Source organism: Lampetra planeri, chromosome 20, assembly GCF_965212315.1.
Source record: "Lampetra planeri chromosome 20, kcLamPlan1.2.h2, whole genome shotgun sequence".
Classification (NCBI taxonomy): Eukaryota; Metazoa; Chordata; class Hyperoartia; order Petromyzontiformes; family Petromyzontidae; genus Lampetra; species Lampetra planeri.
Window position 1 is genome coordinate 4,848,995 of NC_136126.1, and position 25,269 is coordinate 4,874,263.

Genomic DNA, 25,269 nt, shown 5'->3' on the forward strand with positions numbered 1-25,269 from the left:
CTCGATGGATACCTTTGCAAAATTCAACAGCAATTAACGGCGCTTGGACTCAGCAAGCGTGGCTTAACACCTTCTCTGCCGGGGCACTTTTGCAACTGGTCCTGGTCAGGAGACCCGGTTATGTCATCTCCTGGGAGTATCCAAAGCCACTCAGAGCTAATAAAGGGTGGGCGAGCATTCCGTATACAGGGACTCCTCTACTTACGAACATTCCACTTACGAACTTTCAAAGTTACGAACAAACCTGTCCATCCATGTTTCCAGTTGCCTGTTCGGACCGAGAGTCGTAAATTCACCCGCCGCGCAATACATGACGGCGGTGGTGCCATCTACATCTCCAGAACGTAAAGAACCAGTAGCATCTACATCTTACAGGAGATTATGCAACTTTTAGGGCCATTCCCCCGTGTTTAGCGTGCACGCTGTAGACCACGTTTGCAGTCGACTGGAGCGTGGTTGGGACTTACGAACAAGTCGGCTTGCGAACAGACCTCTGGAACCTAACTCGTTCGTCAGCAGAGGAGTGCCTGTATTTTGAGAGAGCGTGACGCGCCTACTTGTAAAACTCCGCGGCGGACTCGAACTGGCCGAGGAAGATGTGCGCATTTCCCAGGTTGCTGTACGCACGCCTCTCCGCCCCCTTGTCTCCAAACTCCCGTGCGATAGCCAGCCGCTGCAAAAGTAAATCACAAATGAATAAAAACAGCCGACGACACCATTTTTGTTCCTGGGTACTAAGTGTTGTTTATGCCTAAAAATGTATAGGAAATGGCAATTATTCCCCACAAACTTTGCTTTGTGACAAGGATCTTATGTGAACGAAAGACACAAATGCACACGTTTTAGCATTGAAAATAGGTACATTTCTAAATATCACTGTCCTAGTCAAAAAAGCTTATTTTGTGGGGAATAGCCACTTTCTGTACTTTTGAGGTATAAGCAATTAGGAAATAACACTTACCACCCAGGAACACATTTTTTTTGTTACACAGTTTAATAATAATGAGACTTTTAAAGTCGTACCGTTGTTATCACCCACTCAGTCGTTGTTCAATATACCGCACCTCGACTCGACCGTGCACGGCGTGGTTGGCAAGGGCCCTTGCCAACCACGCCTCTATAAATCCTCTCTCCCTCTTCATACCCCCTGCGGACCTAAGTGCAGATGCACCTCCTACACACTCGATAGCTACTCCGCTGTTTGAAAAGCAACCTCAAGCCCTTCAGACAAGACTAAACTAAAAACACTACTCAACTATTTTTTATTTTACCAGGTTAGGCCCACTGAGCAAGATACTGTTACTCGTTTTTCAGATGCTACCTGGCCACAAATGATAAGTCAACGAAGTGGCTCACCATGTGGAAATTTATAGATACTCCAAACGCACGTTGTTTCTAAATGTGGAGGGTAAAAACCGTAGGACCTGCAAACTCAAAATATACAGCAGGCGTCAGGGTCGGGATCGAACCCACGACATCCTGCATACCAGGCGAGGTAGTTAACATCTCCTAGCCACTGTGATGAGAGAGAGAGAGACGCAAACTCCAAATATACAGCAGCAGGCGTCAGGGTCGGGATCGAACCCACGACCTCCTGCACACCAGGCGAGGTAGTTAACATCTCGCCCCTGCGGAGCCATTCATTTCATCCCAGCGCCCTAGCTGTTGAGAGTGCACATCCTGCACGCTCGACAGCTGCTCTACCAGAGCTATACTCCCGTCTCGCCTTCGAGTACATACTCTCGAACCTCCTCCTCATCTACCTCCCGGTGGTTTTGGAGAAGGACTAAGGCCGTGCCGCTTGGATTCCTCGCATCGGTCGGAGCTGCAGTGAACAGCCACTGTTGGGGTGCGTTCTCACCTCCTGGTGGCAGGCCACGGCTTGGCTGAAGCAGCCCAGGAGGTAATAGGTGTTGCCCAGGTTACCGAAGGCTCGGCCCTGGGCCGCCCGGTCTCCGAGCTCCCGCACCAGTGCCAGGTTGGCTCTGGGAGACAAACGGCGAGCGGTCGGCTCGGGTGCGTTGTGTGTGCGCACGCGCGTTGGTGGACTTCTTTCGCACCGTACGTAGCCAGCCGTGCCCATCGGAGGCGCACTGCCACCAAACCCGACTTCATCCAACTTTACCGCCGCTCACATTCGCATTCGTCTTCTGCTATCGTAGTGGAAATGGCAGCGTTTACCGCTTGTTGTCAATCCACTGCTGGATGAGCACCACCAACCCCTGACCCATCGCCCCCCCCCCCCCCCCTCCCGTGCCATACGGGTCGTGGGAGTTATTTCACCACATTCACCACGTTGGTCAGCGCGAGTTGACGAAGGTGGGGAACATATGTATGCGTGTCTCTACATCGAATTTCTTTCGCACCGTACGTAGCCAACAGATCTAATCGGAGGTTAGGCGTGGCAGCATAGAAGTACAGTTTAGCACGACAGCGGATGTTTTTTTTCCACTGCCCTCTGCTGCCCACCGCATAGTGCCGAAGCCTACGGCAATGTCTTGTGAACGGTGGTCGCCCATACAAGAATAGTCTCAGGTTCAAAACTGCTTAGCTTCCAAGATCTGACGAGATGGGCAGCATTCCATGCGAGTTGGTCTAAGGCGATATGAATAAATATCGCCTTGTGAACAGTAAACACGAAATGCACTCGCTGTCCCTTCACAGCCCAGTGGGTTTAGGAGTGTCAGGGCTCACGGTGAAAGTCTGCGTTATCCACTAAGTACGCGTATAATGTACTTCCAAAGTGCTGGAGTAACGTGCATGCATGACCACAACAATTCATGCGGCAAACGTACATGGTCAGTAACATGCTTAACAACTTTGTTTCGTTCAGTATGTCTTTCATTCGGCTAATAACTCGAGAATCAAAAGCGATACGAGAATGAGCAATGCACCACAAATCTGCACTCCGATACGATTTCCCCTCTCTAACTTGGATATCCACTTTTGAGAGTAACGTGACCCTGTGACCTGGAGAGGCGGGCACCTTCTTTCCCACCCCACCTTGCCATTGGGGGCGCCACGGTGGCTAGGAGATGTTAACTACCTCGCCTGGTATACAGGAGGGCGTGGGTTCGATCCCGACCCTGACGCCTGCTGTATATTTGGAGTTTGCACGTTCTCCCCCTTGGTCGCGTGGATTTCTCTCCAGGTCCTTCGGGGTCTCCCTCCAAATTTAGAAACGTGCTTTTAGACTATTATGGCTGCGAGACATTTGCACGTGATAAGCCACTTCGTTGAGTTATCATTTGTGGCCACGTCGCTTCTGAAAAAAGCTGTATAGCTCAGTGGGCCTTACCTGGTCAAATTAAATAAAACACATTGGATTTCGCCATTAGGGCATTCCAGTGTTTGCAGAATACCGTTCGTCGTCACGGGGCATCACTCGGGGCACCAGTGGGTCTCACTTCCAAATTGATGGTGCGATTGGTGGGGGGGGGAGGCAGAACGTCATTCCACGTTTAACTCAAGAGACGAGGGTAGCAGCATTACGACGAGTCCCAGCGAACGCGGCCGCGGTGGCGAAGCGGCACGAAAGGCCTCGCCGGAGCGAGGTTAAAGTGAAGCAACCACGGCAGACATTGAGACGTGAGGGATGGTGACGACGTGAGAAGGACTTTCAGCCAGCAGTGGATAGAAACAGGCCGATCGTCACGATGTTAATACGCGTCGGGCGGTGGCATTTCTGGGTTTGCCAGAGTGACTGTTTCGCCTCGTCCCCTAGTGCACTCCACCCCCACACTTGCAGGTGAAACCCACTTCCCTTTCTGCTACATCATCGCACGGCACCACTTTGGAATTCCCTCCCCGTCGTTTCTTTCCCCAGAGTTCTCATAATAACCTCCGCTACAAATTTCAAGAAACCTACCAAAACACTTATCTACAGCATTACATCTTCGGCAGTGCTGTTTACCTGCTAACCGCTTGGTAATTTCTGGGCCATTGGCCCCTTGCTCAGCAACCGAGATTTTTTTTTTAAACCATCTAAATTAAATGAATACAAGTAGAAATGATCGGCGTACTGGTAGTGGTTGACTGCTTGCTCCAGGCAGAACTTGGCTTCAGGGCCCAGCTCCCCGGGGTCCTGGCTCGCAGAACAGCCCCGGCTCTTGCCCTGCGCGTGGTACACGCTGCCTAGGAGGTACAAGGCCCTCGCTTCGCCAGCCTGGCCCACAGAGTGACACGCACATCAATTATAACACTGGTCAACACACTTTTTCTGGCATAAGGTGTTCCAACGGTTTTAGGGTAATTTTGGGGTGCTGATTCCAAATCTGGCATCAGTTTTTGTCTATCACTTTAGGTCAAATATTGCATTTTCAATAAAAACTGCAGAAGAAAAATATTAAATAAATGTGTATATCTACATAAAATGATATTATAAACGCACTATCCTAAAAATACAGTACCTTATTTTAACACTAATGCAGTCACTGACTCGCAACAACTTGCAATCATAAGTGACAGAGTTAATTTCGGGTAAAATCAATGAAAATGGGGTATGCCGATAGCATAAAAATGAGATGTGATAGAGCAAATCTGAGATCAGATTTGGAATCGGCACCCTGAAATTAGTCTAAAACAGCTGCAAAAGTCCAGGCCAGAAAAAAATGTTTTTTTTTTGTTGACCAGTGTTATTATTTGATGATGAGAATAATAATGATTTGGTTTTGATACACGACCATCCTTTATGCTGGTGGCGTATCACACAGCTTTGTACGTGAGAAGCAACTTCCGAATCAGAATCTTTATTTATACTGGAAGAATCCGATGAGCTCTAAATCTCTTTTTCACAGATGTCCAGTTGGGGCAATTCAGAAAGTTACAACAACAAACAATACGACAACGCTTTAGGAGTGCAAAGTATATGAAAGGGAAGCAATTCACAAAGAAGAACCTTAAACCCCATCTCAAATCAACACGTTTAAAAGGGCACCCCCAGTGACAGCTCTCCCTGTGGGTACAAGGTCACTCGTCGCCCACTGGCGCACAAGCGCAATACCAAAAACGTGACCAACGCATTCGTCAATAACACCGTCCCAAAGACGAAATTATATATAAAAGGAGACGTTTTGGGCAATAAACTGGACTCTCATGGTAAACTGGACTCCCATAGTAAACGGACTCCCATGGTAAACTGGACTCCCATGGTAAACTGGACTCTCATGGTAAACTGGACTCCCATGGTAAAGTGGACCCCCATGGTAAACTGGACTCCTATGGTTGGGGGGTCAGCAATCAATAATTCGGTGAAAACTCGATATTTCAAGAGTACGTGACTACGAGACGGTGGTCCTTTAAAAATAAATAAACATCACGAAGCAGTCCTCAAAGAGCCGCGTGCAGAACCCCTTCACTGCCTCTCCTCCAGTGGGCATTGATTCTTAAGAGCATTCATTAGGGCATTTAGCCATCTCCCCCTCCTGTTTCCTCCTACAGAGGTGTCAGAGCTTCGGAAAACACCAGAGTTTTAGAGTTTATTGAAACAGTTTATTGAGAGGTTTCCATTGCACTGTCATCCGTGATGCGTTTGTGCTGGTGTCAACTTCCCTTTGATATCCTCTGTGTGTGTGTAACCTGAATCGTCTTACTAATAGGGGTTTTCCCCTTTTTTTTCTGGCAACAAAACTGACACCTTTTGCAAGGAATCATGTTTACATTAACCACAATACTTGCAGTCAAATGCAAACAAAAAACAATACTCTGATAATTTATGCATTGTCCTTGAAACTGATTGGTCCACACTAGAGACAGCTTTCTTTAGAGCCTAGTCTCATACGGCGTTCGACCAGATTACATATGAGACTAGGCTCTAAAGAAAGCTGTCTCTGGTGTGGACCAATCGGTTTCAAGGACAATGCATAAATTATCAGAGTATTGTTTTTTTATTGCATTTGACTGCAAGTATTGTGGTTAATGTAAACATGATTCCTTGCTAAAGGTGTCAGTTTTGTTGCCAGAAAAAAAAAAGGGAAAAACCCCTATTAGTATATTTTAGTACTGGCAAAGGAGGTCCCATGCTGAATCGTCTTGTCAATAACAAAAACAAATACTTTTGGAAGAAAATTTTTAAAAAGCAAGCAGCCGCATTGCGTCTCCGAAGCCCGCAGGTTGCCGAACCCCCTGGACCGAGCGAAGGGCACGTGGGAGGCGAGACGCAGCCACCCACCTGGTCGCCGATCTCCCGCGAGACGTCCAGGTGATGCTGGCAGCACACGATGGCCTCCTCAAAGCGCCCGAGGAATTTGAGCGGGTTCCCCAGATTGCCGCTCGCCTTGGCCTCTGCGGCGCGGTCGCCGATCTTCCTGGAGGCCGGAGCGGCGAGAAGGGGGGGGGGGGGGGAGACGCCGACGTTCGTTTTGGCGCACGCGGACGCGTGGCCGGTCGATTCACTGACGTAATCGCCGTCGTCGTTATCATCATCGTCGTCGTCTTCGTCGTCATCATTGTCATCGACGTCGTCGTCATCGTCGTCATCATCGTTGTCGTCGACGTCATCGTCGTCATCATCATCATCGTCATCGACGTCGTCGTCATCTTTGTCATCGACGTCGTCGTCATCGTCGTCATCATCGTTGTCGTCGACGTCATCGTCGTCATCGTCAACGTCATCGTCGTCCAATATAAATATCCCACTTTTCAATTTCTGAAATCCTCATGAGGTGCCAATGCTGAAGTTGGCTGAGGTGGTGAGAGAGCATTTGGAAGTTAGTCAAGATGCAAGATCAGAATCAGAATTTTTTTTTCTACTGGAGGAATCCGATGAGCTATAAAGCTCTTGTTTTACAGATGTCCAGTCGGAGCGGGTAAAAACTTTACAACAACAAACAACACAAACAATACGACAGGAGTGCAAAGTACAAGAAAGGTAAGCAAATCACACAAACACATACAAATAATACCGAACCATCCCCATCCTAACAGACAAAGCCCACTGAGGTATTAACTTATTGTTCAAAAGCCACCTGGCCACAAATGATAGCTCAACAAAGTGGCTTATCATGCAAGGTGTGGTCCAGGGGAGGCGTGGATGAGGCATGGCCCAACAATCGCAGCGTCGTGTGGAGGCCCTGTAGCTGAGGGGATAGGACACGAGGCAGCTTCAGTGCGAGAGGCCAAGACATTGCATTTGAATGCCCTTCTCAGACGACGAGATGCTCGCGAAAAGTGCACGTGTCACAAGAGCCCTTTGTAGACTACCCGGGGACCTTTGTCTTTGTGTGTACCTGCGTGTAGGTGCATGGCTCACATCGTTGGAGAACATATGCATCGGTCATAGGCCTCCCATAGGTTTACTCAGCCTTAAATGAGTACTTGGTGCGGTGTGTAAACACCAACACTTGGCAGACAAAGGCGGCCAGGCGTGGTGGTTTTGTCCACCGACCCCCCTCTCGTGTGCCATACTGATCTACTCGCGGACAGCACTTGGCTCGAAGGCTATTCGGGGGATCTTTGTCAGTGTTTTTGTGGACGTGCACAGTGGGGGAGCACAGGCGGTGCATCTGTCAATCATCTCAGTCAGTTAACCCCGAACAAGCACCCGTGTCTGCCCCGTGACCCCCTTGACCTCCTGCCAGCAGCAAAGCCATCGACCACTCCACGCGAGCGACGGCCTCAACGCTGCACCTAGCCTGGCATGAGCGCCACGGTGACGTCGCCGCCACTTTCGAGCAAAGCACCGGGAAGATTCCAGCTTGTTCAGAATGCAGCTGCACTCCCAGTTCGAGGTTGTGCTCTTGTGGTGACCCGGCTTTTGCTAGCGAGGCACCCAAGCTATGGAACGCCGTGCCACTTGAAATCAGGCAATCGAAGTGGGTAGAACTATTAAAGTCTGCTTTTAAATCCCATCTCTTTAAGCCGAGCCTTCCCTCCTGAGTTTGGTCGGTTGCCCCCGGTTCTGTTTTTATTTCCTGCTCTCTAGGATGGAATGCCACATTATACATTTGAATTATGACGACTTCGCTGGCGAACGGCGTTCGGCAAATTGTACAACCGTCTAGATTTGAAGCTTTCGTGACTGCAAGGATTCATATTCTTAGTTTTTTTTCGGTAAAGTCTATCGTGCTGTGACGGTTCCACCTGAAGACGGAGGCTTGTGTTGCCTCCAAAACGTCGTGATTTTTATTTTATTTTTATTTTACTTTTATTATTTAAAAAAATTTTACCTACGTGACTTTACCAAAAAAACCTTAAACTATGTACAACCGTCGTTGCTATCGGTCTGGAGGGGCTGAAGGGGTGGGGGGGTGTGGTGGTGGTGGTGGTGGCAGAGGCAGAACCGCGCTCGCACCGCGCCAGCGTGAGGTCCAGCCCATGGTACTCGAGCGCACGGCCGTGCTCGCCCAGACACACGTAGGCGTTGCCCAGCTGGCTGTAGATGGCGCTCAGCGTGCGCGCGTCCTCGGTGCCCACGCGCACCGCAGCCTCGAAGAACGAGGCGCCGGCACGCGCCTCGCCCGCCCGACACAGGCGCTCGCCCTCCAGCGCCAACTCCAGGCACGACGCCTCCATCCTGGGTGGGGGCAACGCGCGCACGCGCACCTCCGATTAGCACTGGTGGCGACGTACGGTGCGAAAGAAGTTGTGCGCGCACGGGCAGAAGCGCACAGTGACGAAGAGAAATTGCCCACCAGCAACAACCCGCCACCTCGCGGCCACAGCAGCGGCGGCTTCCAGCTAAGCCATCGAACAAAGACGGCCGCCGCATCGCACGCGCTTTCAGATGCGCTTCTGCGGCCGTCTGGAACGCTCTGCCACTGTAGTTATGCACATTTAAATCTGCTTGTTGATGTTTAATTTGTCGTCCTTTCCCGCACTTCCGATTAGCGCGGTTGGCGACGTACGGTGCGAAAGAAGTTCAACATACACACACGCAATACGTATGCTCCCCACCTTCGTCAACTCGCGCTGACCAACGTGGTGAAATGTGGTGAAATAACTCCCACGACCCGTATGGCACGAAGGGGGGCGGGGTGATGGGTCATGGGTTGGTGGTGCTCATCCACCAGTGGATTGAAAACAAGCGCTCCACGCGTCTGTACATGTGAGCGGCTGATACCGAAAACTCGATTTACCCCGGTAAACGCTCCCATCTCCACTACGATAGCAGAAGACGAATGCAAATGTGAGCGGCGGTAAAGTTGGACGAAGTCGGGTTTGGTGGCAGTGCGCCTCCGATGGGCACGTGCTGTTAGTGGAGCAACGCTTTGAAGGCCACCACAGCTCACACGAGATATTGGGTGGCCGGCACCATGCCCAGCCATCATTATCTCCACAGTGACGATATTTTATTTCACACCGCACCGAGTCCCCATTTAAGGCTAAGTCGAACTAGAGGTAGCCTAGGACTGCTACAGATATTCGTCACCGATGTTGGCTGTGAGTGGGAATCAAACCCGCGTCGCCGGATTCGTAGCACAGTGGGCTGACCACTGCACAATCGCTATTCGACATCTGTGAAAAATCGCTTCATAGCTCATCGGATTCCTTGCCACTTGAAACAATTATTATGGTCCTGATCGCTTCCGCCCCAACAACCCCCCCTCCCCAAAAAACCCCCCACCGCAAAATCACACACACACACGGGCAGATAGGGGAGATGCAGATAGCCTTGTTCAGACTTTCCCTCTTGAGTCGTCTGCCCAATGGTAGGCTGGTCATTGACTCGGCACCCCCCCACCCGCCCACCTCCGATCTTGAGCGCGCCGCTTGATCCCACTGTGTGCGGCACCCCCTTCCGCCCCCCCCAAACTTCGCCAAATCGTTCGGCGGCATCTTTCTTCTAGATTTGAAGCTTTCGTGACTGCAAGGATTCATATTCTTAGGTTTTTTCGGTAAAGTCACGTAGGTAAAAAAATAAAATAAAATTAAAATCACGACGTTTCGGAGGCAACACAAGCTTCCGTCTTCAGGTGGAACCGTCACAGCACGATAGCTGTATCAAGTGAGAGGGTTTTTTTAATTATATTTTTATTTTACTTTTATTAATTTAATTTTTTTACCTACGTGACTTTACCGAAAAAACCTAAGAATATGCATCTTACTCTTAGTTCTTTTGGTCAAGTCACGTAGGTAAAAAAATGAAATTAAAATTAATAAAAATAAAACAATAAAATCACGACGTTTCGGAGGCAACACAAGTCTCCGTCATCAGGTGGGACCGTCACAGCCAGATTTGCAGCATCACTTGATGCAGCAAATCACTTGATGAAGCAAATCTGGCTGTGACGGTCCCACCTGATGACGGAGACTTGTGTTGCCTCCGAAACGTCGTGATTTAATTTTTTAATTTTTATTAATTTAATTTTTTACCTACGTGACTTTACCGAAAGAACTAAGAGTATGAATCCTTGCAGTCACGAAAGCTTCACATCTAGAATAGACATCTTTCTTGGTTCTGCTTTTGGCGTCTTTCTCAAGCACCCGTTCCAGAACTTCCTTCAGTAAGCTCTCGCCTCTGAGAATGCGCCCGAGGCCACATGTTTCGCATTTGTTTCTAGATAGTTGCAATGACATATTCTTAGGTTTTTTCGGTAAAGTCACGTAGGTAAAACATTAAAATTAATTTTAATGAATCCTTGCAGTCACGAAAGCTTCAAATCTAGAATTAGTTGCAATGACACTTCTCTCCTCTTCAATACTGAAGTGACAGCCTTGAAAGAACACACATCCACCCGCTGAGTATTAGAGTGAAACTCCTCTTATTCGCGTGAATATGGGGAGCGGGAACGCTCTCGGCAGATCCTATTATCTGTGAAAATAGCTCTCACTATCCGCATTGGTTATCTATGGAATATGTGGTGAAGTTTCCACCACTTTTGGATGGCTCCTCTTATCGATAGAGGCACGTATAATCGGAAGACTTTTATTGCACCAAGATGACTTATCTCTGATATTCCCGGATAAGCTACAGTTGCCGCCACCTCTGAGTAATCACGACAATATGCACCAATTGTGGATAATAGGATAAATCCAGCGGTAGATAATATGAGTTTTTTTTTAAATAGATTGTGGTCATAGATTATATCCGTCACGGGTAATGGACCCACAGCAATGTCCCATGACATGCAAGGTGAGAATTGATTTTTTTTGTCGCCTTAGGCAGTGCCCAACTGCCCCCACAGTGATCAGAGATGGATTGTCCACGTGAAACCAAGGCAGGGGCATTAGCCGCTGATGGCTTGAGTGCGCTGGTAATTCTATTCTTGTGTGCGCTGATATGTTCGAGAGCTAAATGTCAATGTCGAGGTCTGCTAGCCACGAGAGGGCTTCGGCAGATCGTGTAGTTTTACTCTTACTTCTCCGTTGAAGGATCTATAGTTTGGGTTGCATTGCCACAATCGCACGACTGAGGCTTGTCCTGAACTTCCCATTTATGAAGGAGATGTGCGCTTGGGTAAAACCAGTTGCTGCAGTATCTTCGAGGAGGAATATCAAAGACAGGAGGTGCGATGTTTGAGTCCCAATAAATCCTCACAAAGATGATGCCGGCATACAGTAATAGTATCTCATTGTCCCACTGCTGCTCTCTAAAATAATAGGGCCATGGTTTTTGACTCAAGGTGACATCGACTCATAATGGGAGGACTGATCTGTTGGTCACAATTGCACCTTTTGCTGTCCAAAAATCATATTCTGTGATTATTATTACTCTTACGTGTATGTCGGCATATTGAATGTCTTTCGTACCGTACGTAGCCAACCGTGATAATCGGAGGTGCACGGAGAGGACAACAAATTAAACATAAAAAGCAGTTCTAAAAAATTAGCTTTCAATTGAGATCGGAGTTCACTGTACAGACAAGGTGGGTTAACGCTGCTGTTGGCACGTTTATCAGCCAGGCGGCACGTGAAGGGATGGTGGGAGCAGCTCCGCGCATGCCAGGCCATCTTCGTCGCCCCTGTGCTGTTGCTCACGATAATAGCACCGCACCAGATACTCATTTTAGACAAGGCTCAAATTGAGCACTGATCAGGTTCCAGTTGCGGCAAGCGTCACACAGCGCGTCCAATAATTTATTAAAGATTTTAGCGCAGAGAGTTAACATTTGCCATCGTGAAACACGCTTTGTTAATTGCAGGTACCGTATTTAGCGAGGTGTAAAATCACAAAACGTCACAGCATGTCTTTTATGAATCCGAGACCAGGTACATACTACACGAGGGAGAATGGTACGGCGACCGAACAACATTCAATGTCATAACCAATTCAAACGTTGGAAGCCAACCTGTAATCATATCACCGTATATTGTCACCGTACAGAAGAAATTCACTTACTGCTTCCGTGATTGTACACAAGTTGCGTGAATGAAAACCAACCAGCCCCACAGTCTGCTATGCCAACAAAAAAACCTTATTATTTTAAGCTTTGCATACATTTAAAAAAACGTGGTGTAATGTGGCTGGCATGGGTCCCGGTGCAAGTAATGAAATGAGGTGCCCTGTCCAGGTTTGTAACCGCGTGACGGGGCCTCTGTAGCCCATGGGTCCCGGTTGCAGTTGTGCCCGCCTGCACACTCGACGGCTAAATGGCGACGCCAATGTTTTTACTGGATGTTGAACTTCCTTCGCACCATACGTAGCCAAACATGCTAAGCGGAGGTGCGGGCAAGGACAACAAACTAAACACAAGACGCAGTTCAAAATAAATGGGATTCAATCTATGTTTAAAAGTGCCGAGCTCCAGTGGCTTCCTAATATCGGAAGGAAGAGCGTTCCAGACGGCCGCAGAATATAATTCCTGCCGAAATCAGGAAGCCAAACCATTCAGCAAAGTCAAACCAGACGCTCGTTTCTCTACATGACAACCCAGCAGCAGCAAAACCCAACATCCGAGCCCACCATTTAACAGAGTTGGCATATAGGTCAAATGACCACAAATACACAACAACTTAAAACCTAGACTTGCCAAGAAACAGACAAGGGTGCTTGACTCGTTACGGTTGCCGGGGGACAGCAGCTGTACCTCGGCTTCTTCATGCCCCTGGTTTTTTGAACGTAAAGCCAGAGTTCGATGTCGAGCGGCAGGGGACGAACGCTGCACTTGAGTCCTCGGTGCAGGACCCGGTAGACGTCGCTCTTTTCCATCGGTCCCCTTCCCTCCCCTCCCCTCCGTCGAAGTCTCTCTCCCTCTCGGATGCGTCGTCGTAGTCTTCTCCACGCAGAGTGCACCGATCGGCTACTCTTTACGCGGCAATCCCACGTGTCAGGTTACGGCTCTGTTGCGTAATAAATCAATAAGCGTTCAACACTTTCGCAAACGAATGAAAGTGAAAATAACGTAGAAAAGATTAAAAAAAAACTCGCCTGCAATTGTCAATTTTGTCAGAACATTCTGCGGAGAACTGTAGAACAAAGGCAGGCCAACTGAATTGAAGAGAAAAGGTAATCGCGGAGCTGCGATGTTTCAGAGCTTCCGGAGTGACTACTTGATTTAGATAATTATGGAAACAAATGTGCTCGGCAGGTACTGACGGCGGGGATTCGCGCGCATGGCACAGGCTTCGAGTGCACGTCAGCGACCCGTCCACGCCTCGCCTGCGTCGGGCACCGACCGTGGCACCGCAAGGGACAATTCCCAGCCACTGCCGCCTCCTCCTCCTCGGCACGCGATTATTGGGCGCGTTCGAGACGCCTCGGCGCTTCGTGTCTTCAAAGGCGACACTGAATCGCTGCTCACTTGAACGAGCCACTCGGTTTTCTTGAAATTCGTTGTTCGGTGCACGCGAATGTTACGGAACGGGACTTCTCTCCGATTTGTCGACGAATTTTTTTGTTAAAAAAAAAAACTCCTCCAGCGTAATTGCATTCTTTCAAAATAGGAGACGTGAACGAAATTTTGTTTTTTTCACTTTACTCTGGCAGCGAAAAGACCCGGCAGCTTCGTTTGCCCGCAGTAATGGGCGGACGAAAGAGGATGAGCGACGTCACTGGCATCAGCATCGGCACGAGTTGAGCAGCTCGCGTGGTGGGTCGCCCGGCCCTCTGCGCCGTCCGTGGAGCTTCGCTGCCGAAGCCGGATCCTAATCGGCTTGTGGCCCCAGGCAGCCTCATCCTGTGACACCGGGATTTTGCTGCAAGCCCCACGGTCTCTCTCTCTCACTATTTAACCTCGGCCGCTCCGTCCACGCCGCTTGGTTCGGAGCGGGCGTCCTCTTCACGGCATGCGAGCGACGAGCGAAAACTGCCATTGCACCCCACGTGCGCTGGGCGATCATCCTCGACATGCACCGGGCATGCTGTGTCCACGAACCTACGACTTGTGGGCAACTTATGCCACGCTGAAAACCTTGACCCAAAAAAAATCTGCTCTTCGCTGTAACAACATCCGATCTAAGCTAGAGCTCTCAAACCTGTCGTCGTCGGACATTCGCGCCTAACAACACGGGGTACAGCAGACAGCTAAGCATTGAAAACTGCAACAACAACAAAAACCTACACAGCTGTATCCATAAATTTTCAGACGCTGTCTCCCCGACAGACCTGGTCTTCACCTGATGACGGCTGCTTGCGTTGTGGCCGAAACGTCGTGAGAATTATTTTATTATGTTTTATTTTATTATTTTATTGTTTCCATTCTACGTGACTACCGAAAGAACCAAGAAGCTGTATCCATTCAAAGCTATACAAAAACAAATGTAAAGCATTTCGAGCAAATAAACACGGCCTTTTTTTTTACTCAAAGCTAATTTGGAATTTTGGCAGCCATCTGTACGGCGGATTTTTTTTGTTGCTTGTTGCTATCCTGACATTTGGCAACGGCGTAGGGTGCCCTATGAAGGACGAGTGTTGAAAGTCTATTTACACGCCAGCCATAATCTAGCCACGAGGGGGTTAGTCGCACGGAGCTCTCAGCTCTACCATCAGGAGGACAGTAGCTTAACCCGTTCGCGGATTTCACGGCGTTTAGCTGCAGCGGCCAAGCAGTTTACAGGTCAAGCCCCCCCCCTCGCACAAGCACACGTGGCCTTGTGAGTGAAGGGCTCAATCAAGACACCATGGTGCGGTTATGATTTATTTGTATTTTTCTTTTACTTTTCACCTACAACCATCTACAAAATTGGAAGCAATTTTAACTTTCGAAATAAATGTTTAACAAAAGGAGGAAAAACAATACAATACAACCCAATCTAAGCAGGGTAACCCCACGGAGAAATGTTGTTGTTGGCACTGCACAGGATTGGAACCCACCGATTGCTATGACATTCTTAAGTTTGAATACATCACAAAGAATAATAACTCACGCACACAATGCGTGACCTTGACAGCGCACTCAAACCCCCATATTCCGCTCTGCAGAAAAAAAATCGCACCAGAATGATGATGCTGATGATGATGATAATAACGTAAGCCGCTTCCGTGACCTTCTTCTGTAAAATCGATTCGTGGAGAGGCGTGGGGGAGAAACCAAAAACAACCTACCTTAGTGCTGCTTAGCCCTCGTTGACACGTCATTAATAAACGTGACGTGTGGAGTCTGGCTTCCTCGCGAGGAAGGTGCAGACGAAACAGATGCACGCTCGCGTGTGCCAGGGAACAGGCTCGCAATTCGTTACATTTTGTTGACTAACTTGGTCACGGGCTCTTTCTTGGCAGTACCGATTGCACATCTGTCAGAATCTGTACTGTCGATTGCAAAACTGATCGGGTTTCCTGGGATTTTTATTTTAGTTTGTAGCTTTTGTTGCTTCTTCATTTGTTCCGGTAAATGGTACAAGATTGAAGAATATCGGTGACATTACAGAATGCAATTAGAATTGATGAACAAGTTAATGATGACATAGGAATACAAGAGCGCGCTTATTGGCTTTGATGTCATGAGCTGCAGCCAGATTACCTCCACTCTTTCCACGCACAGTAAACGCCACACACTGCGAAATGCGATTGTGCCTGCCTTATCACATAATTCCATGACGCGCGCAATAACTTACGTGCTTAAAAGTAGAGCAGTACCGTTATAATGCCAGCACTTTCATCTTTGACTTGAATGTTATCCAATTCGCGGGACTGAAGTGCACAGCGAAAGTAAGGCGAAATACTGTGCTGTGTAAAGGTTGTGGATTTACTCTCCAACACAAGTTCAAGTTCATTTATTAGGTATAGCCCTGTGAGCCATTCGGCTCTTGAATTGGGTGCAACCGCAGGAAACAAAAAACAAAAACATGAACAAGAAATCATCTTAAAGTGATTATGTGCAAACAGAAAATCCAAGAAAAGACGGCAAAATATTGCAGAAAAAGCACCGTACACCAACGCTGTGTGCAAAAATCCCAGTGGGATGCAAGTCAAACAATAACAACAACCACAAGACAACTTAGATTAAGGCCATCAGTCTAACTCTCTACTACAACAAACAAACATGGCCAAACCAAAAAACTTTTCAAAAATCACCAAAATAAAGCCGTGAAAGCAATGTAACAGTGATCATAGGAACTGTGACCGAATTTTCACAATAAACGACGTGAACAACATGTACTACCACCAAACCCTGCAGCCATAGCTGGCTGCATGAGTCACTCCACAACAGCAGGAACATCAGTCGGAGTATCAACATTTTTCAATGCACCTTTAAGATCAGCACACTAAATCAAAACACAGATCATACTTTGCAGCGATCATCCGGAGCGAAACATTTGTATTTTAGGCCACTGAATTGCAATGGCAGCTAGGGGTGTACAACTCCTGTTCACGTGACAAACCTTGCTAATTGGCTGTGTCGGGTGGTGGCGGGTTTAACGACACATTTATATATTTACGCGGTCCAACCCCCCCCCCCCAAAAGCCTGTATTATGGATGATATTGGTCACAGAAGCCTACTACGTGTTAAACTAACTGTGCTGTGTTTAACATTGTAGCAGCAGTTGGCGAATACGTCATCGCCCTCAACGTCATTCACGAAAGAGGCACGCTTTAATAACGCTCCGGCCATTGGCAATTAAACCTGCACAGCGAGTTGTCCTTAAATGTACTGCTCTTTAATAGGCGTGTAACAATTCCCCCAACACCCTGCCTGGCTTATGCAATGAGCTGTAGCGATTCAGGGGTCGATTGCTGAATCACAATTAGGGTCAATAATACATTATTGTTTTGTCATGCGGTGGTGAATCTCGCAGTATACACGTGTGCATACAACAACAATTCGTACACATCTAAATATGTATGCGTACGGTGAACTTCTTTCGCACTGTGCGTTGCCAACCGCGCTAAACGGAGGTGCGAGAATACATCCGTACATTTTTACACACGCGATCTGTTGTTGGGTCGTCAGCTAGAATAACCAATATTAATCTCCGAATATATGCATGGTTAGTTACAGCCCTCCAATTTAATATCAAGTTTTGAGTAAAAACATTATCTCTTCTGTCGTGATAACTGCCACGGCTTCATTTCAGCCGAGTGTACGCTCGTCGATGAGCAGGGAAATGTTTCCACACCCGGGACACCACATCCAGTATGCATCTACGGCTGGAGCTACTCGTCACGTGCCCACTCCAGTCTATCGGCGACCTGAATAAAAACATGTTCAGTGAGAAATGAAGCCCTTTATAACTGCACCAAATGAATAAAACACAATTGGATGATCACAGGCAATGACCTGAGTCAGTCAGCCCTGTCCCAGCCACCGACTCGTCACGGCAGAACTCGCGGCAGGCGTTGGATTTCAGGAGTGTGTCGTGAGAATGCACAGCGTTCAGGATTATCTGCACAAATACAGATCAAGGAACACGCCTGACCACTCAATGCAGCACGACAGGCTCGTATCACTAAACCCCCCTCCCCCCCCGCCAAAAAAAACGTTTCAGGCTCTAACCCAATCACTCAGCGAGAAGTTGATCCCAGTTACATCGTCGGGAACGTAGACGTGATAATCGAGCCACGCAGCGGCGACCTGCCGGGTCAGCACGACCGATCTAAGGACCATTTGCTGTCTGCGTGGAATTCCTCAAGGGGAAATTCCGCTTAGTTGGTCATTCACAGCAGCACGTGTTAAAAGGAAGTGGAAGGTGGAGGGGGGGGGAGAAATCACTGAAGATGTTTTATGGAACCTGTCGCAGATTCACGTCTTGTTGAAACAGCTGAAGCGCATCGCCTTGACGATTTACCCCCTTCGCCGAAACCCCGAGGCAAAAGCAACGTTCGTTGACTCATGAACCCGGCCCTAAAGAGCGGCGACGTTGACGGGGCGATGGCCCATTCGAGGTTAGCGGTTCGATCCCAGCACCCCCATCCCCCACCTCCCTCCACCTCCCCGGATCCCACCAGGGGTTTAATTCACCAAAATAATCCGCGCTGTCTACTTCGGTGAATGTTAAAAAGTCCGATGGTGCTATTATGCCCACGCCAAGGTTCAACGTATTCGAAAATTTTAAGTAACTCGCAAACTATCCAATTGAGTAAAGCAGCATATCAACATCGCTACCGACTGTTGAACGACTGCAGACTAAATATACTGTACATGTCTCGGAAACATGGTCCCTTCGCAAGAGCCTCGCGTTATATAAGAACGGCACAAATGCCGACTGTGCTAATGGAAGGGCGATGGAGTTGGGGGACGTGGGTTTCCACGGGGGCATCTCGATTGGCTAATCTGAGCCACACCACGAAATGAGGCGCAAATGGGAACGGGCTGGGCATCGTGCCTTGAAAAGTCCCTCCAGAGAGGTGAACTCCTTGTTCTGCTGCAAGTGCCTTCGGAGAGGCAGGTTTGTGCCCATATTAGGTTGACGCCTCCCAATCAACTCCCCTTGTCGCACTGACTCAGGTTAGTTGGCGTCGTGGTAAAGGCGCGCCTTGCAGAGGATCGATTTGATTAACGCGGCAGCAATTTCCAAAATTGCAAGCGTGTGCATGGGTCTAACAAAAAAATAAAAAGCCTTCTTAAATGTTGCCAGGGTATGTGAATTTAATTAAGTATATGTAATGGTAGTTGGTCTCAACGTAAGCCAATGAATGTGCTTGCAGTATAAATTCAGTTTAACACGTTCGCGACCAACATCATACATAATACAGTTGTTAGTCGGGTTAGATCGCATGAAAATACACGTGTCGTTAAACCCGCCACTCAGATTGTAAATGTTGTGGATTTGCTCTCCAACACACCGGTGTGCTGAACTAGTAACGAATTGGCATGTTCTGTTTACGTGAAAAACCAAGGGCGCAATTAGAATATATATTGGGGGGGGGGGGGGGCACATCCCCCCCAATATTCAAATATGCTCAAAATGTCCCCCCTAATATATTGCTATAAACAAAATGTTTTTCAAAAATTGCTATGCTATGCAAATAAAAACAACAATTTGCTAAACCTTGGCCACAATATCTGGACTTGTCTTCATATAACAATGCATAGATTTCTGTTCATATGATTGTGGTTATGGTTGTACTTTACTAATCCCTCTGCCATTACATACAATTAAACAAGAAATAGTAAAAAAGAAAAAAACAGAGCAATGTAATACAATACATTATTAGACATTATTGTAAAGAATAAATGAAAAGTCCATCCCATGTGTGAGTGAATTTTTTTTATATTTTAGGCAGGAAATTCGTTTTCAAATTTAGATTTTTTTTTTTTTTCTGGGGGGGGGGGGGGGGGGGGGCCCAGACCTCCTGGAAGATTTAGTCCCCCCCCCAATGTTGACTCCATGGCTACGGCCTTGTGAAAAACCTTACTAATTGGCTGTGTCGGTTGGTGGCGGGTGTAACGACACGTTTATATTTACGCGATCTAACAAACAAAAAAAACTGTATTATGGACTGTATACATTATACGTGTAAAATCAGTTGATAGTTTTTTTCGGTCAATCTCCACATATATATAAAAGGAAAAGTTGTGAATATGTGTGTCTGTTCAAAATGTTAAGCGTACTTCCCGGCATGTAACAAACTGGAAATTTGCCATGTGGGTACTTTCCAGACTGTACACCATGCAGACATTATAAAAATACACTTTTTTTGGGGGGGGGGAGCTCAATAATGCATCTATTTTTTGCACAGCAAGTGAGCTAGGACGTCACATCTGTCACGTGACCCGCGCACGTGGAAGCGTAACGCATTGTAGTGTAGTGGTTAGCGCGCCGCGCTATGAACCCAACGACCCGAGTTCGATTCCCGCTCACGGCTACCACCGGTGACGATTATTTTTACCGGTCCTGGGCCTTCCCTAGGTCGACTCAGTCTCAAACGAGTAACTGCTGTGGTGTGTGAACATCGCCACTGGGGAGACAAAGGTGAATCGAAGTCCCGGGCAAAGCCGGGGGTAGTAAAGCTAGTGATTAATACAATAACAGATACAACGAGCTGAGAGCAGCAATAGTGTGGCAAATGTAAACTCTTTATTAAGGGTAAATTCATTGAACTTTTAAGATTGTAGTTTTTTTATACATTCCAATTAAAACGTGAACTTGTGAAAAAAACTATTGCGGAAATTGAAATCAAATACATATATCACAAATGATATCGTGGCAGCGTAAGAGATCATTTGGGAAACATAGCGTAGAAAGAGATGTAGACAAAGTACAATCCTCAGAAGGGAAAACAATTGCAAAAGTATTTTACTGCACGACACGCCGCGCAATCCAAACGCCCCCACTCAACACAAAGTCCCGCGCCACAACTTTAACATATCAGTCAATGTAAAAATAAACATAACCAATGGAAACAACGGGAACAAAAAAATTATATATAACCCGACTATTATCATCGGCTCGTGACACACGCAGCAATTCATGGATAATTTGCTCATTAGCATCGGTCTGCGTACAAACTAGGAGGCGGATCAGCAAGAATAAAATATATATATATACAATAACATGATAACCTCTGGAGGAAACTAAACAGATTCTGTTTTCCCGACAGCAAATCGATGCGTGGCTAAACTCGCGCTGTGTCCCATCTCTTGCCGAACAAAGCAGAGCACCCCCCTCCCAGAGCCCCCCCCCCCCCCAAACACCCCAAACGCCCACCCTGTACCCTCTCTCCACCGCAGGAATGACAGCAAAGATTAGAAATATATTAAACTCAACTTTTTTTATTTCACCAGTTAAAGCCCACTGAGCTATTTAGCTCTTTTTCAGAAGCGGTCTGGTCACATATGATGGCTCGACGAAATGGCTTATAATGTGCAAATTAATAGCAGCCAAATACTCTAACAGTGTGTTGATTCTAAATGTGGAGGGGAAAACCGGGCGACCCGGAGAAAAATCCACGCGACCACGGGGAGAACATGCAGACTCCAAATATACAGCAGCAGGCGTCAGGGTCGGGTTCGAACCCACGACCTCCTGCATACCGGGCGAGGAAATTAACATCTCCTAGCCACAAATAAATGCCCTCTGTGTCGTCGCGGAGACACGCCTACACCCATGCCTCGTTCCGCTGGTGATCACGCGTAGACGCAACACCATCCCTGGCCGCGCTGGTCACGTCTCGCGGCTCGCTGGGCTACCGGCCAAAGCTCGAGCTGAACGTTCTCATGAACGATGCGGCAAATACTGTACGTACCTAGATGATTCACCGTAGAAAAAAGTTCAATTTTAGTAGAACGGTTTTTCTTTTTACCCAGGAAATAATCGTCATCTCTCGTCTTAAGGATTTTTTTTAACTGAGTGTTTGGCAGTTACTGTCTAAAGATTTCTATTGTTGAAAACATAAATGTATAAGTTATGTCCGTCTGTCTGGGCCATGGATAACTCTCGAAAAAATATTAATCGAATATTGATACAATTTTTGTGGAAAATTGTGTCTCTATTAGAGAGTTGTCCTAACGGAATGTGGCCAAATGTATCAAAGGGCTGCCCAAAACTTGCCAATACAAAAACCCAGTGCTAAATAAAAAAGCGTTTTCAGACAAGGTGATGACATAAAAATGCTATGAGCATGCCAAGCAATGATGTCATGCAACAATCTACGAAGCACCTGCACACACGCTGATTGTATTACTCCATCTCCATGGTGGACGTCCTCTCAGCTGCGTTCCCTCCATGTTAGAATGGTTGCCATTCCACGGTTGCCATTCCATCATTATTTTCGAGCACTAGCGATGTGTGTCCTACTAATATCCACTTACTTTTCTCAACAGTAAATGTTATGGATCTAACTTACGTACGTTCTCTGAACCATGCTTTCCTCTTCGCGTCTCTCGGTGCAATTCCAATAATGTATCTCCCCATGCTTGTTTGCACACTGTTGAGCTTTTGTTCCAAATTTCCAAAGAAATGAAAATTGCTCAATTGGGATTACAAATGATCGCTCCCTCCTGGAGGACTAATGCCCCAAATCACTCAAAATAAACTTGTTCCATTTTCTTTGTCAATATTCCACAACCGGTAGCACACATTCTTTTAAAAAAGTACTACCTCTGAGGAGCATTACAGAATCCATATACTGTATAAAGGATGGTAAAACTGTCAATACCATCAGAGAAGCAGGGCCATTTGTTGGAACAAAATTCGCTAACCTATTTACTGAGTGTTTACACAGCAATGAATGTACTCAATCATGGAATGATGCCTCGATTGTTGTTATATTCACCAAAAGGGAGACAACCCCAACTTGAAGAATTACAGGCCCAATAGTCTCCTATCACACCAATATAAATGACTCACAAACGTGAAAAGGAACCGATTATGGGGAGTTCAAAATGTGCAAGCCAAACATTTTTATTTTAAGAATTTAGAAAGGTATTTCGACCACCGACCGAACATATTATTTTACTCAAGTCATAAAAAAGACAAATTTATTTCAAATCCAGCCATTATTCCTGACTTTAGTCGACTGTGAAAGCCATTTAATTAATGCAGTCATCACTCGCTCACAAATAGAGCCCTTAATAACACAAAACATACAGACATAAAACAAAAACTATAAAAAATATATACGTAAAAAGGTGAATCATCTACACAGAGATTGCATCAAGTGACAAAATACAAAATCAGAAAATGATTCTGGAGAGGAGATACGAATTCACGAAAAATACACTGGTCAACACACTTTTTCTGGCATAAGGTATTCCAACGGTTTAAGGTAATTTTTGGGTGCTGATTCCAAATGTGGCATCAGTTTTTGTCTATCACATCAGGTTTTTGAGATACCAAATATTGCATTTTCAATAAAAACTGCAGAAGAAAAATATTAAATAAATGTGGATATCTACATAAAATTATATTATAAACACACTATCCTAAAAATACAGCACCATATTTTAACACTAAATCAGTCACTGACTCGCAACAACTTGCAATCATAAGTGACAAGAGTTAATTTCGGGTAAAATCAATGAAAATGGGGTATGCCGATAGCATAAAAATGAGATGTGATAGAGCAAATCTGAGATGATATTTGGAATCAGCACCCTGAAATTAGTCTAGAACAGCTGCAAAAGTCCAGGCCAGAAAAAAAAGGTTTTTTTTTTGTTGACCAGTGTTATGCACGTAACGATGAATCTTTGTCAAACAATAAACTATTAACGGTCTTCTTCCTCGCGTAACCAGCTGCACCGTCACGTCGCCAGCTAAAGCTTCGCACTATTGTGTGTCCGTAGATCAGCTGTGCACTCTCTACGGCTGCGACGAGACGCACCGTGTGCTCTGGGTCACGAAACAAATTAAAATACAAAAAACTGCAGTTCAACCGCCGTTCTGCACGAACTAGATAGATACATTGAGTGCATTTATTTTTTTAAAAACGAGGCAAGCGCTGTCTTAGAATTAAATAAATACGCGCAAAAAAGACGCCCATGAGTGTCTTTCAAAAGCGACCTTGGACGTAAAATGATGACGGTGACAAGAGGCATTGCGTAAAAGCGTTCATTCATTCACGTGGCAAAACCTGTGATGCTCGCAGTGCAGAGCAGCATCAGTGGAGAGGCACAGAGTCCTCCTCCTCAACAACCAAATCGAGTTCAAGCCGAGCTCGACTCTTCCTCACCTGCATCGTCCCCTCGTCGCTGATGCACCCTCAGCCGAGGGGAACCCGTCCATTTCCTCGCTCGCTCGCTCGCCCGCTCCCTGTCTCCCTCCTCCTCCTCCGCTCAGGACGGCCGCGCTTCAAACGCGTGCGTCTTCAGCTCTGCCCGCCGAACAAATTGGAGATTGGAAAAAAAACACGCGGACGCGCCGACACATTCGACGAGGACATCTCGAGCGCCGTGTGGTTCACTGCCACGAGTTCGGGGCCGATGTCGCCACTTTGAGTTGAAGGCTGTTTTTTTTATTTCGTCGGCGGATGATCCCGTCCAGACAGTTTTGCTCGCATATATTACAAGGGGCGGCCGTAATGCTACGTGAGCACAGCAGCAACAACAACAACACCAACACAAAGACAAACAACATCAATATTGCTGAGAACAAGTAACAGGGTCCTTATGGAATATTGCCGCACAACTAACAAGCGACAATGCATCTTCACGTGCTGTGCCGCAACCACGCTGCTTCCAGAGTGTCTGCTGTGTTCCAGAGCGAAAGAGGCGCTCGCGCTGAGCTCCTGGGGTCAACGAGAGACGCTGAACCGCACTGGGAGCTACACTCTGTCCCATTAATTCACTCAGGGCGCTGCTCGTGGGTGATTCACTCAGGGCGCTACTCGTGTTGATTCACTCAGGGCGCTGTTCGTGGTTGATTCACTCAGGGCGCTGTTCGTGGTTGATTCACTCAGGGGGCTGTTCGTGGTTGATTCACTCAGGGCGCTGCTCGTGGGTGATTCACTCAGGGCACTGCTCGTGGTTGATTCACTCAGGGCACTGCTCGTGGGTGATTCACTCAGGGCGCTGCTCGTGTTGATTCACTCAGGGCGCTGTTCGTGGTTGATTCACTCAGGGCACTGCTCGTGGTTGATTCACTCAGGGCACTGCTCGTGGTTGATTCACTCATGGCACTGCTCGTGGTTGATTCACTCAGGGCACTGCTCGTGGTTGATTCACTCAGGGCGCTGCTCGTGGTTGATTCACTCAGGGCACTGCTCGTGGTTGATTCACTCATGGCACTGCTCGTGGTTGATTCCCTCATGGCACTGCTCGTGGTTGATTCACTCAGGGCACTGCTCGTGGTTGATTCACTCAGGGCGCTGTTCGTGGTTGATTCACTCAGGGCGCTGATCGTGGTTGATTCACTCATGGCACTGCTCGTGGTTGAATTCCGCCTGCCACAAAATTGCACTCTTTTGTTGTGTCGGTTTCTCATTAATTTTCAGTGCGCTCTCTTGCCTTGGGAAATGAGAGCCATACCGTCTCAATGGGCCTTCAAATGTAAGTGAATATTGTTAAGACGCAAAG

General features: G+C 47.2%; 1 protein-coding gene across 1 annotated transcript in view; it reads right to left on the reverse strand.

The window, feature by feature from the left end:
- The window catches only part of LOC144724317 (G-protein-signaling modulator 2-like), a 33,672-nt gene extending 20,585 nt beyond the window's left edge, over positions 1-13,087 (reverse strand). Inside the window, exons 1-6 of the mRNA XM_078603328.1 lie at positions 12,966-13,087; positions 8,291-8,512; positions 6,170-6,305; positions 4,023-4,165; positions 1,862-1,985; positions 558-673 (exon numbers count right to left, since the gene is read on the reverse strand). Of these exons, the coding sequence (XP_078459454.1) occupies positions 558-673; positions 1,862-1,985; positions 4,023-4,165; positions 6,170-6,305; positions 8,291-8,512; positions 12,966-13,087 (863 nt within the window). The remainder of the gene's footprint in view (positions 1-557; positions 674-1,861; positions 1,986-4,022; positions 4,166-6,169; positions 6,306-8,290; positions 8,513-12,965) is intronic.
- Positions 13,088-25,269: the final 12,182 nt, after the last annotated feature.